The 14,812-nt window shown below is 41.1% G+C and overlaps 1 protein-coding gene across 2 annotated transcripts in view; it reads right to left on the reverse strand.

Moving 5' to 3' along the window:
* Positions 1–14,812, reverse strand: part of ELOVL6 (ELOVL fatty acid elongase 6) — a 113,194-nt gene that overhangs the window by 8,302 nt on the left and 90,080 nt on the right. Inside the window, exons 2-3 of one of the 2 annotated variants that reach the window (XM_073640833.1) lie at positions 12,759–12,886; positions 8,703–8,854 (exon numbers count right to left, since the gene is read on the reverse strand). In XM_073640833.1, coding sequence (XP_073496934.1) covers positions 8,703–8,854; positions 12,759–12,865 — 259 coding nt within the window. In that variant the 5' untranslated portion in view covers positions 12,866–12,886. Of the gene's footprint in view, positions 1–8,702; positions 8,855–12,758; positions 12,891–14,812 lie in introns of both variants that reach the window. The other variant, XM_073640825.1, reaches the window with a different exon arrangement.

Below are 14,812 nucleotides of genomic sequence, written 5' to 3' on the forward strand. Positions count from 1 at the left end.
GTGAAATAACTGAAAATATGTCTTATATTCTAGGTTCTTCAAAGTAGCCACCTTTTGCTTTGATGACTGCTTTGCACACTCTTGGCATTCTCTTGATGAGCTTCAAGAGGTAGTCACCGGAAATGGTTTTCACTTCATAGGCGTGCCCTGTCAGGTTTAATAAGTGGGATTTCTTGCCTTATAAATGGGGTTGGGACCATCAGTTGTGTTGTGCAGAAGTCTGGTGGACACACAGCTGATACTGTAGTTCTACTGAATAGACTGTTAGAATTTGTATTATGTCAAGAAAAAAGCAGCTAAGTAAAGTAAAATGAGTGGCAATCATTACTTTAAGAAATGAAGGTCAGTCAGTCCGAAAAGTTGGGACAACTTTGAAAGTGTCCCCACGTGCAGTTGCAAAAACCATAAAGCGCTACAAAGAAACTGGCTCACATGAGGACCGCCCCAGGAAAGGAAGACCAAGAGTCACCTCTCCTTCTGAGGATAAATTTATCCGAGTCACCAGCCTCAGAAATCACAGGTTAACAGCAGCTCAGATTAGAGACCAGGTCAATACCACACAGAGTTCTAGCAGCAGACACATCTCTTCAACAACTGTTAAGAGGAGACTTTGTGCAGCAGGCCTTCAAGGTAAAATAGCTGCTAGGAAACCACTGCTAAGGACAGGCAACAAGCAGAAGAGACTTGTTTGGGCTAAAGAACACAAGGAATGGACATTAGACCAGTGGAAATCTGTGCTTTGGTCTGATGAGTCCAAATTTGAGATCTTTGGTTCCAACCACCGTGTCTTTGTGCGACGCAGAAAAGGTGAACGGATGGACTCTACATGCCTAGTTCCCACCGTGAAGCATGGAGGAGGAGGTGTGATGGTGTGGGGGTGCTTTGCTGGTGACACTGTTGGGGATTGAAGGCATACTGAACCAGCATGGCTACCACAGAATCTTGCAGCGGCATGCTATTCCATCCGGTTTGCGTTTAGTTGAACCATCATTTATTTTTCAACAGGACAATGACCCCAAACACACCTCCAGGCTGTGTAAGGGCTATTTGACCAAGAAGGAGAGTGATGGGGTGCTACGCCAGATGACCTGGCCTCCACAGTCACCAGATCTGAATCCAATCGACATGGTTTGGGGTGAGCTGGACAGCAGAGTGAAGATAAAAGGGCCAACAAGTGCTAAGCATCTCTGGGAACTCCTTCAAGATTGTTGGAAGACCATTTCCAGTGACTACTTCTTGAAGCTCATCAAGAGAATGTCAAGAGTGTGCAAAGTAGTCATCAAAGCAAAAGGTGGCTACTTTGAAGAACCTAGAATATAAGACATATTCTCAGTTGTTTCACACTTTTTTGTTAAGTATATAATTCCACATGTGTTAATTCATAGTTTTGATGCCTTCAGTGTGAATGTACAATTTTCATAGTCATGAAAATACAGAAAAATCTTTAAATGAGGTGTGTCCAAACTTTTGGTCTGTACTATATATATATATATATATATATATATATATATATATACATACACATATATATATACTGTACCCAAAAATAAATATTATTATGAAAAAAAACCAACAAACCAATAAAAGTACACATATTTGGTATCGCCGCATCTGGAACATAAAAACTGTCCCACTAGTTAACCCCTTTAGTGAACACGGTAAAAAAAAATACAGAAAAACGAAGCAAAAAACTATGCTTAATCATCATACCGCTCCCCAAAAAATGGAATAAAACATGATGAAAAAGATGAACTTAAATAAAAATGGTGCCGCTGAAAACGGCATCTTGTCCCGCAAAAAACAAGCCACCACACAGCTCCATCAGCCGAAAAATAAAAAAGTTATAGCTCTCAGAATAAAGAGATACAAAAAAATATTTTTTCTATAAAATTTTTTATTGTGTAAAAGCACCAAAACATAAAAAAAATATAAATGTGGTACCGCTGTAAACGTACTGACCCGAAGAATAAAGCTGCCTTATCAATTTTACCACACGCAGAACGGCATAAAAAAACAAAAAACTCTGGAATTGTTGGTTTTTGTTTATTCTACTTCCCAAAAATCGGAATAGAAATCGATCAAAAAATGTCACGTGACCAAAAATGGTACCAATAAAAACGTCAAGTTGTCCAGCAAAAAACAAGTCATTACATGACTGTCGGCCGAAATATGGAAAAATTGTAGCTCTCAAAATATGGCGATGCAAAAACTAGTCTTTGCAAAACAAATGTTTTTTTAGTGTGTGACAGCTGTCAATCATAAAAATCTAATATGAATCTGGTATCGCTGTAATCGCACCGACCCGAAGAATAAAGTTGTCTAATCACTTATACTGCACAAGGAACGGCGTAAAAAATAAACTCTAGGGTTATGGTTGTGCCAGGGTTAGGGTTGTGCTAGGGTTAGGGTTGTGCTAGGGCTAGGGCTAGGGTTGGGCTAGGGTTACAGTTGGGCTAGGCGGGTTGAGCTAGGGTTAGGGTTGGGCTAGGGTTTTGCTAGGGTTAGGGTTGTGCTAGGGTTAGGGTTGTGTTAGGGTTAGGATTGGGGTTAGGGGTTGGGATGTTTTCAAAAGTAAAGAAAAATGACGACGATATGGCGACTAGTGTTGAGCACAAGTGCAGGGATTGCCTGCCATGCACGAGCGATCCCCACATGTTTTTTTTTTAAGTGTCTAATAACAGTGAAACAGGCAGGGCGGGGACTCGAGAATGTCACTTGAGCACCCACGATACTTGGTGCATACCTGAGTACCCGATGCAAACTCAAGTAGCGAGCACTTGCGCTCAAGACTAATGACAACTTATTCAATATGATCACCTAATGTTATCAAATTCTGTACCTCTGGGTTCAAAATGTTCACTATACCCCTTGATAAAATCCAAAATGTTTCCAAAATGGGGTCACTTGTGGGAGATTTCTACTGTTTAGACCCATCAGGGTCTCCCCAAATGCAACATGGCGTCCGCTAATTATTCAAGCAAATTTTACATTCAAAAAGTCAAATGGCGCTCCTTCCGAACCCTGCCGTGCGCTCAAACAGTGGTTTTCCACCACATGTGGGGTATCGGCTTACTCAGGAGAAATTGCACAACAAATTGCATGGTGCAATTTCTCGAGTTACCCTTATGAAAATGCAAAGTTGGAGGCTGAAAACCATTTTTGTAGGAAAAATGTGAAAATTTTATTTTTACGGCTCAATGTTATAAACTTCTGTGAAGGTGCTCACCACACAACTAGATAAGTTCCCTGAGGAGTCTAGTTTCCAAAATGGTGTCACTTGTGGTCAGGAGGAATTGCACAACAAATTTTGGGGTCCATTTTGTCCTGTTACCCTTGCGAAAATAAAAAAATTGAGGTCTAAAGCAGTGTTTACCAAACTCCAGTCCTCACGGACCCCACAGGTCATGTTTTCAGGATTTCCTTAGTATTGCACAGGTGATGGAAGTATCATCAAGGCATCAGGAATTCTCTCACCTGTGCAATACTATGGAAATCCTGAAAACATGACCTGTGGGGTCCGTGAGGACTGGAGTTTGGGAAACACTGGTCTGAAGTAACATTTTTGTGAAAAAAGTTAAAATATTCATTTTTTTTATTCCCCATTCCAAAAATTCCTGTGAAGCACCTGAAGGGTTAATAAACTTCTTGATTGTGGTTTTGAACACCTTGAGTGGTGTAGTTTTTAGAATGGTGTCACTTTTGGGTATTTTCTGTCATAAAGGCCCCTCAAAGTCACTTCAAATGTGATGTGGTCCCTAAAAAAATGGTTTTGTAAGTTTTGTTGGAAAAATAAGAAATCGCTGGTCAACTTCTAACCCTTATAACTTCTTAACAAAAAAAAATTTTGGTTCCAAAATTGTGCTGATATAAAGTAGACATGTAGGAAATGTTATTTATTAACTATTTTGTGTGACATATCTGTCTGATTTAAGAGCACGAAAATTAAAATGTTGAAAATTGCGAAATTTTCAAAATTTTTGCCAAATTTCTGCTTTTTTCACAAATAAACACAAGTCATATCAAAGAAACTTTACCACTATCATGAAGTACAATATGTCATGAAAAAACAATCTCAGAATCATTGGGATCCGTTGAAGTGTTCCAGAGTTATTACCTCATAAAGTGACAGTGGTCAGAATTGTAAAAATTGGTCTGGTCATTAAAGTGCAAACCACCCTCGGGGGTTAAGGGGTTAAGCCACCACCACCCCCTAGGTATCAGTCTGTCAGTTTGTTTACTGTATTTTATTTATATATTGTAATAAATTGATTTACGAGTTATACAAATCAAAGGCAGGGGGCATTGGATCATTGCCTGCAACCCTCCTCCCTGCAGTGAACAGGTAATCTGATGGAGAGCAGACATGGAGTTTGTATACCAAGTAATTAACAAGTAGCTGACAGTAATTGGAAAGGCAAACGTTGACTGTAGCACCCCTTTCGTAATGAGAATGCACAATCAATGCAAGGTAGAGAAAAGAAGATACCTTACCTAAGGCTGAAGCCCCCCGTCTCACATAGCGAGATCGCTAGCGAGATCGCTGCTGAGTCAAGGTTTTGGTGACGCAACAGCGACCTCACCAGCGATGTTGCTATGTGTGACACTTTGCAGCGATCAGGCCCCTGCTGTGAGGTCGCCGATCGCTGCAGAATGTCCTGGACCATTTTTTGGTCTTTGCCCTCCCGCTGGTCAGCACACATCGCTGTGTGTGACCAGCGGGACCAGCGATCAGGCTGGTAACCATGATAAATAGCGGGTTACTAGGGGCGCACGCGCACTTAGTAACAAGCTGTTTATCATGGTTACCACTCTGCTACGGTGAGCGGTAACCTCCCGCTCACAGTAGCAGGCTCGTAACCATGATAAACAGCGAGTTACTAGGTGCGCGTGTGCCCCTAGTAACCCGCTGTTTATCATGGTTACCACCCTGATCCTGCTTCAGCAGGCTGGTAACCAGGAGCAGGACATCGTGGAAAGATTCTTTCCACGATGTTGCTGCTCCCCTGATCGCTGGTGAGCCTGCCTGTTTTGACAGCTCACCAGCGATCACATAGCGACGCAGCAACGATCCCTGACAGGTAGTATCGTTGTCGGGATTGTTGTACCGTCGCTAAGTGTGATGGGGCCTTGACAGTACAGCCCCATATTAGACTTCACATGACAATGTAAGCACAATATTTTCCATGCCATATCTATAAAATCCGAATGTGACACAATCCAGAGATATATCCATGACTGAGGAACATATTTGCATCTGTGGGTAAAGTTGCAAAAGTTTTGGTAGCTGGCAATCCACAGGAACGCAATATTTCCCTGAATTATGGATATATCATATTTATGTGTGGCATGTATAGAATGCTTGAAGAATGTTTGGTAAGATGACGTCCATATTGTTTCACTAGGAGGTTCCTGGGGGAAATATGATCAAAAGCAGAAATATGGTCTAAAACTAAATTAGAATTGAATCTAATCATTCATCTCCCTCTTACCTCAGCTGGGGAGGAGTGAGGGGTCTGGTGAGACCCTTTATAAAACAGGTCATCTATGGAATATCCGTGTCAGTCCCTAGAAGAAACAACTCACATTGCATATCTGCCTATATTTTCTGCGTCGTTGTCCGCCAGAAGCTCTCACGGATCCAATTCGAAAGAAGTAGCTGTATTTTATTCCTTTCATTTTATGCTGTTTATGCCCGTATGTCCTTTTACTACTCCATCTTTTGTAAACTTTAAAATGTAATAAGTTTGTCTCTCGTTGCTCTAACGTGCCCATGATCTCGAGGAGAGAAAATAGCTTGGTTGTGTTGTAGCCAGAGTGCAAGTTGTGAACCATTCAGGAGTTTGGGAAAGCTGGGTGTGCACATGTACCAATGTGTTGCCCAGTGGAGGAGTCTCGCTGGCCTATCACAATGACGACAGGTGGCAGAGTATGGTGTGGTGTAGACGTGGTGACCATCTGCGGGGTGCGCTAAGCTCATTGTCAGCCTATTGTGATAGGTGAGTGGATGAGTGAGCAGCCGAGGCAGAAGTGTCGCGAGCAAGGCGTGTTTGTGACAAATTGGTGGAAGCGGTAATGCTGTTCATGACATGTATGTAAACCCTTTTCACATGTACAGCCCCCTGGAATTAATAGTGCTTCAAAAATAAATACATAATAATTCAAACAGTAACAATTAAAAGTAATGATAAATACCGCTCTACTACATCAAATGCTAAAGCTATTAAAAACAGTATATATTAAACCATATGACATTGATCGCCATGAACTGATCCAAGGTAGATAATAGTCAGTTGAAGGCTTAAGCAGAGATTATGTCATTTAAAGCTTATAAGAGAGCAGCCTATGATTTGTCAGCATTATGACGGACATAATACAACCTCTAAGTGTACTTGTGTCAGTCTATTCTTGGGAACGACACGATTCAAAAGGCATACAACATTTATTTATATATTGGAAAATGAATGAAAAGGGAAACTAATCAGCTCATTGTAGATTAGGAAAGTATTACTTTACACTGTGCTTTTTCACACACGCTCCAGCACTGACCTAAATGCAGAAGTACATTAGAAAGATCAGGAGGTCTTTCCATGTGAAGTCATATTATATGGCTAATAGCCTGGTTACTGGTAGATGAGCCCACTTTACAGGACACATTTCCTGGCCTATCAGAAAGGTGCTTCTAAAGATATAGATTTTACTCATAGCCCCAGGATACCAGACATAGCGAATGTTATCAACCGGCTATACAGTCAGCACAATAAGCATTCAAGTACTAAAAGTCTTATGTATTGCAATTCACTGGCAATACCTATGATGCAAGCAACACTTTCAACTTTCCTCTGACTCCGCTGAATAGTAAAGAAATCCTGACCAAGCTGTGATGCAGTTCATTTCACACAAGAATACCTAAAGGAGTATCCCAGCAGAAAACACTTATCACCTGTCAGTTCAGCATATGCACTGCCACTTCTTATAACTATAACTATGGAAGTTAGGGGGAGAGCTGAGAGGTCTTGAGATAAAGGTTTTTCTCTAGAATACTGCTTTATAGGGGGTTATCCAGTTCCGGTTGGGCACATTTAGGGGGTTGTTCCTGTTGGGTGCACATAGAAGACTATTGCAGTTTGGGTACTTGTGGAACATGCACATCACAGCGAACATGACGCAATGATATACACAGCAGTAAATACAACATTTGCATTGCAAAAGGTTAAAGGGGTACTCTCATCTCCAAGATCTTATCCCAATGTGTAGTAGGTTTAATAATAATTATAATATTAGCAAATACCTCCAGCTAGAAATGTAGTATAGTTTTTCTGATTCGCTATGTCTCTTTCCTCATGTGCAGGCATTGCAGGACCTTAGGTATCCATGGTTACGACCACTGATATAGTGACAGTTAGCTAGTTGCTAGTGGTCATAACCATGGATACCTAAGGTCCTGCAATGCCTGCACATGAGGAAAGAGACATAGCGAATCATAAAAAACTATACTACATTTCTAATTGGAGGTATTTGCTATACTATACTATATCTACCCCCTGCTGCCTCACATGCCCATGTTATGTCCTTTCACACAAGTTATTTATACCTATGTGTTATGTTTATAAAAAAAGTATAAAAATAAAGCATTGATCTTTTTTAGTCTAACATATGATGTTTTGATTATGTTACTTTGGGGTTTTGAAAATACCTATGGTCTCTCTGGTTCACATAATGTTTAGTGGTATGCCCCTTATTACATTCAAGGTCCTATTGGTCATTGTTATTTTGTTGTATTTAAAGGTAATCTGTCATAAGGTTTTTGCTAACCCATCTTAGAGCAGCATGATGTAGAGGAATAAACTTTGATTCCAGCGATGTATCACTTACTCGGCTGTTTGCTACAGTTTTTAGAAAAATCACTGTTATATCTGCAGCAGATCAACCAGTTCTCTGAATCTTGACCTCTGTATAACCCCGCCCACACCAATGATTGGCAGCTTTCTGCCTATGCACAGTGTACATAGAAAGCTGTCAATCAGTGGTGGGGGCGGGGTTATACAGAGCTCATGAATATGGAGCACTACATGGCAGCGGGTTACTAGTCTTCAAATGACAATCTCCTGTTGATAAAAGAGTTATTTCATCAAAACTACAGCAAGCAGCCCAATAAGTGACACACTGCTGAAATCAAGGTCTCTGTCTCCATATTATACTGCTCTTAGATTAGGTGAACCCTGGTTTCAGATTCCTTTTAAATGTATTTGTAGATAAAAATACCTCCTCGGCCAGCACTTTAGTGTTGGCATTAACGGAGTCTCCTGTGATTACTAGACCCCTTAGTGACTAGGCCTGATGTCACAGGGTCTAGTAATAACAGTGTCCAGGATGTTGGCATTTGAGAGTGGGCCAAGGAAGTTGGCACTGCCCTCTCCTTCTACCATGTACTACAGACGTGGACTTTGGACCAGCGTCCTACAAATCTTTTTGCTCAACTTTACCACTGACTTATGAAGTCTGCCTGTGCTTTATGTAGCACTATTCTAAAATTCAAAAGAGCAGAAACCCCCATGGAGTCTCTTAATGCAGATCAGTGTGTTATTTGTTCTCAGAACACAAGGAAAAATGAACAAGGGAACAAGTAAAAACATTTCACAGAACCTTCCCTCGAGAATTAGCCCACAGATATTTCTTAAGAATAAAGAATGAAAGTTTCTCACCCAACTCTGGAGCTTTGCTAAGTACAAATGCGTAGGCCCAGAATTTGCTGACTGGTCCATAATAGAAACTCTGGTCACAAACTGACTGCTTAAGTCCTTTGGTCATCAAAATGTATAACATATAAGCACCTGTCCGGACAGCACCAAATATACTAAAGAGAAAAAACAAGGGATTAATATAGTTAGATTAAATATTTGTACAAGCATCCTCAAAATAATACTAGTAGGTAAAAGGTATTAAATTCCAAATCTTTCATGTTCCTCACATCTTGTAAAATTAACATTTTTAAGAACATTAATAACGAAACCTGGTGGTCTCATAATGACAATGAGAAGATCAAGCAAACCAGATTTTTTTCAATATTTCAGTGGTTCCATAAATCTTGTATATAAGAAAGCTCTGCACAAACAGTATATAAAAGACACAGATAGAATACACTGCATTTAAACATTTCAGTCAAAACATGGTTTAAATATTATGCACCAAATTACTTTGGTTGACATCCATATACATACCAAGGTTCACAATACAACCTTATCATCTATACATTGAAAAGAAGTTGACTAACATTGTCATAGTGTGGTTAACAAACGGGCATCACGTGGTACCATGAATGGAGCTTTAATATGTTAAAATGAATGATGCTCAAGTATAAATATAATTTATTCTACTGTATTAAAGGGATGATTTAAAAAATGTAAATTAATTCTAAAAGTAATAATAAAAGAAGTGGAAGACATAATTTCACTCATAAGCATCTTATTTTTATGCTGAGTTTGGATTGAAATCTTAGGAATTCAGAGGTCAAGTCAATACCTTGAACTTTTTGCCATGTTTCTCAAACTTTTCCTTAAAGGGTTTGTCTGGTCAAACGTGATACAGTTATATGAAAAAGTTTGGGCACCCCTATTAATCTTAAGCTTAATGTTTTATAAAAATTGGTGTTTTTGCAACAGCTATTTCAGTTTGATATATGTAATAACTGTTGGACACAGTAATGTTTCTGCCTTGAAATGAGGTTTATTGTACTAACAGAAAATGTGCAATCTGCATTCAAACAAAATTTGACAGGTGCATAAGTATGGGCAACCCACCACAAAAGTGACATTAATATTTAGTAGATCCTCCTTTTGCAAAAATAACAGCCTCTAGTCGCTTCCTGTAGCTTTTAATGAGTTCCTGGATCCTGGATGAAGGTATTTTTGACCATTCCTCTTTACAAAACAATTCCAGTTCAGTTAAGTTTGATGGTCGCCGAGCATGGACAGCCCTCTTCAAATGATCCCACAGATGTTCAATGATATTCAGGTCTGGGATGGCCATTCCAGAACATTGTAACTGTTCCTCTGCATGAATGCCTGAGTAGATTTGGAGCGGTGTTTTGGATCATTGTCTTGCTGAAAGATCCATCCCCTGCGTAACTTCAATTTTATCACTGATTCTTGAACATTATTGTCAAGAATCTGCTGATTCTGAGTGGAATCCATGCGTCCCTCAACTTTAACAAGATTCCTGGTGCCGGCATTTGCCACACAGCCCCAAAGCATGATGGAACCTCCACCAAATTTTACTGTGGGTAGCAAGTGTTTTTCTTGGAATGCTGTGTTTTTTTGCTGCCATGCATAACGCCTTTTTGTATGACCAAACAACTCAATCTTGGTTTCATCAGTCCACAGGACCTTCTTCCAAAAAGAAATTGGCTTCTCCAAATGTGCTTTTGCATACCTCAGCCGATTCGGTTTGTGGCGTGCTTGCAGAAACGGCTTCTTTCGCATCACTCTCCCATACAGCTTCTCCTTGTGCAAAGTGCGTTGTATAGTTGACCGATGCACAATGACACCATCAGCAGCAAGTTGATGCTGCAGCTCTCTGGAGGTGGTCTGAGGATTGTCCTTGACTGATCTCACCATTCTTCTTCTCTGCCTTTCTGATGTTTTTCTTGGCCTGCCACTTCTGGTCTTAACAAGAACTGTCCCTGTGTTCTTCCATTTCCTTACTATGTTCCTCACAGTGGAAACTGACAGGTTAAATCTCTGAGACAGCGTTTTGTATCCTTCCCCTGAACAACTATGTTGAATTTGTTTTCAGATCATTTGACAGTTGTTTTGAGGAGCCCATGATGCCACTCTTCAGAGGAGATTCAAACAGGAGAACAACTTGCAAGTGGCCACTTTAAGTAGCTTTTCTTATGATTGCATACACCTGGCTATGAAGTTCAAAGCTCAATGAGGTTACAAAACCAAAAAAAGTGCTTTAGTAAGTCAGTAAAAAGTAGGTAGGAGTATTTAAAACAAGAAAATAATAAGGGTGCCCATACTTATGCACCTGTCAAATTTTGTTTGAATGCAGATTGCACATTTTCTGTTAGTACAATAAACCTCATTTCAAGGCAGAAACATTACTGTGTCCAACAGTTATTACATATATCAAACTGAAATAGCTGTTGCAAAAACACCAATTTTAAGAAAACATTAAGCTTAAGATTAATAGGGGTGCCCAAACTTTTTCATATAACTAAGTCTGCAGTCACTCTGTGTGACTGCCGACTTATGAATCCCCCCAGCGCATGCACGTTACTCCCACAAGCTTAAATGTATTTTATTGGGATTTTATGTGATGTACCAACACAAAGTAGCAAGTATTTATGAAGTGCAAAGGAAATGATACATGGTTTTCTAATTATTTTAAAAATAAAAATCTGAAAATTGTGACATGCATTTGTATTCAGCCCCTCTGAGTCAATACTTTCAATACTCATAGTATCATAGAATGTTAGAGTTGGAAGGGACCGCCAGGGTCACCGTGTCCAACCCCCTGCTCAATGCAGGACAACCTTTTGCTGCAATTACTGCTGCAAGTCTTTTGGGACATGTCTCTACCAGCTTTGCACATCTACTTGCTACTTAATGTTGATATATCACATAAAATCCGAATAAAATACATTTAAGTTTGTGTATGTAACATGAAAAATGTGGAAACGTTCACAGAATATAAGTACTTTTTCAAGGCACTGTCACGTTTTACATGAACTTCGATTTGAGAAAAAGATTCAGCATAACTTGTATTTTACTCAATGAAAGAGCCTAGTGTTTATATAAGAGTCCAGTGGGCTCAGTGACTGACAGCCATCTCTGCATTCAGTCATACAGGGAAGACTGTCAATTACTGGATAGGACCGCCCACAGGACTCAAATACATACGAACAGGGATTTCAATGAATAAAATTTAAGTTTTACTGAAAATTTTCTCAGAAAAATGTACATCAATTTAATCAGCTCCTCCTATGTATGAGATACCATTTTTAACATGGCAGGCTTTCTTTAAGCCTAACAGCCAATGATGACTAATTAATTTAAAAATATTTTTAAAAAAATCAAGTTTTTTATGTGCAATATCTGTCATTTAGGAGAAATATAATAGCTAGCTGCCACTAAAGAGCCTTAGTTATATCTGCATATGGTTGCACATCCATAGAAAACGTTTAAAATGTTAGTTTCAACCTATATTACCTTGCACAACTCCAAAATCCACAAAAAATGTTGGGGTGCCCAGACACGGAGCAGCCAGTTATACTCTGACATTGTATTTACAGTGACCAATGCAATCATACATCAGTGCCCATATAGCAGCGTTGGCTAAATAATAGTGCCAACACACTAATTAAGTCATTTGTAAGATTAAATCACCTTATGATAATAGTTATAACAATATTCAACCATGAAAATAACGATCTTGCTCATCTTAATATTCTTGTTTTTACCAGCCATAGCTTTTTCTATAGTGGCCACAGACCTTTTTTGTACAAAATATGAATAATAATTCAATATGTTTATTACACAAATTTGTTAGCCTAACAACCATACTGATTATTTGTATGACACCCCCCTCATATGAAGTCAACATTTTATTATATATCTGTGGCCATTAATAAAAACCCTGCCACCCCACATATAAACAATAAAACCCCTGTGGTCAGTACATCAGTGATGTAATATACTGATTCAGTAAATTTATCTTATATACAGACATCAGAAACTCCTAAAGGAAAAGCATACCTAAAAACTGCAAGGCTGAGGGACCACAAAACAAGGGGTTTCCTTAGCTCAAACTTTTCTCGTTGTTTCATTAGGTGCCGTCCACCAAATATAAAGGCAGCATACATTGCTGAAAATAGAAAGGACTTCTTCCTGAAACAGAAAATCCATTTTATTTATTTGTCGCATTAAAAGATAAATAAAAACACATTAATAAGCAAATCACAGATGTATACCCTGACAGGGGATCACATACAACAGTCCTCAAAATCAGTGAATTCATATGCTGCAAAATTGGACGCAGAAAGTTTTGAAACTGTCCAAATTCATTTGAAACAATCCCTTTTTACACTGAACACAATTATTAGGCAAATGAGTATTTTGACCATATCATCATTTTGATCCATATTTTCTAACTCCAAGCTGTATAAACTTGAATGCTTATTGGATGTGTGGTACCCCAGGGGTCCGGTTGCCACAGTGGCATTGCTTCCCTCACAAGGGGCGATGTCATGCCTGGAAGCAAGGAGGGGTCCACTAATCATGCATACCAGCATACAACACTTTCCTGGCTCAAGACCAGGAAGGGGAGCTCCTCCCCTTGACAACTGGAATCTGGAGGTCGGGTTAGTAAGAGTGAGGGGAGTTGGAGACAAGGCAGCGACGAGGAAGGACCTGGGGAAGGGAGCTGTGTACAAGCTCGCCCCAGAGAAGAGAAGTACAAGTGAACCGGACAACGGAGTCCGTGGTTGTGGGGCACTGAAAGCCCAGCAGCAGAATCCAGAGGGCAGGAGACTGCAGGTCTCCTGGCCCCACCAGATGCCCGGCGGCACAGCAGCACCATAAGGCCCAGCACCGCCAAGTGGGAGCGACACTTGAGGAAGGCCCGAGCTGCCTGCCATATGGGTGAGGAAAAAGACGTTTTTACTCAGGGACGAGGGCCGCAGCATAGCTTCAAGCAGCAGAGCCAAAGAGAATAGAACAGAGGGAAGGCCTACAACTCCACCTGGCGAGGTAGATCCCCAACTTGCTCCAGGCCGCCCGGACCTCTTCTACCAGCTAGTACCTGTGCCCCGGTCTGCTCTGCCAAACAGCAAGTAAAGCTAAGAGGAAACCGCCATTAATGTGTTGTCTGTTCATTACCTGCGCCGTCAGCCCTGCACGAAACTGTCCCAGCCGACAACATCTACTCTTCAAATCATCTACACTGCCCCGGAGCTTAGCTCTGCCTGTGGAGAGCTGAACCAACTCTGCTGCGTCATCATCAGCTCCAGGGGATCTGCACTGCAGCGGTGGCTCCATAGAGCTGCATACCACAGGTGGCGTCACGAACATTATCTCTAAAAACTTTATTCCCCTTTTACTTTCCCTTTAATTGACCGCCCTGGGTCACAGACCGGGTCCCTGCCACCGTGACATCCCCCAGCATCGACCGGCCCGGCTACCGAGTACCCCACGGCCCAGGGGTTCCGTCAAACTTGGCGTCACGAACAGGAATGTCGTAGCCCGGTATAACCGGGTTCTGTGTGCCATAGACTTTACAGAACTATATCATCACTTCATTTGCTGTCAGCCGAGGGGAAGCAGGAAGCCCCGATCCGGAACCGCCGGGTAAGCAATCCCTCTCGCCTGCAGAGCAGCATACTGGTACGTCAGCAGAAACCGAGGACCTGGCTGAGGTTCACCAGGAGGGGAGGAAGATGCCCAACCGGGGAGAGGATTCAGCCGCAGGCGTGGCCGCCGCCACTGTAATGCCATTATCAATGTCATAATGTCATATATACCAGGGGCGGCGTGGCTGCCCCAGTACTCAGGGGAGTCGCACACCCTGAGCGACTTTGAGGAGAGACTGCGCAGTTTGTTCCGAGTGTACCCCCTGTCTGAGGAGCAGAAAGTCAGCATCCTTATAGGCCAGCTAATCGGTGCAGCCCAGAGGGAGGTGAAGTCCTGGCCGGGCAGGAACAAAAGCACTGTTAAGGAAATACTGGCCTGGTTAAAGGATACCTTTGACACCCGCACAGCAGCAGAGATTAAATTGAAGTTCTACGGGTGCAGGACAGTGTACGGGACTATGC

The sequence above is a fragment of the Phyllobates terribilis genome, unplaced genomic scaffold, assembly GCF_046119375.1.
Source record: "Phyllobates terribilis strain yellow unplaced genomic scaffold, ASM4611937v1 Scaffold_1__5_contigs__length_1240528914, whole genome shotgun sequence".
Taxonomy (NCBI): domain Eukaryota; kingdom Metazoa; phylum Chordata; class Amphibia; order Anura; family Dendrobatidae; genus Phyllobates; species Phyllobates terribilis.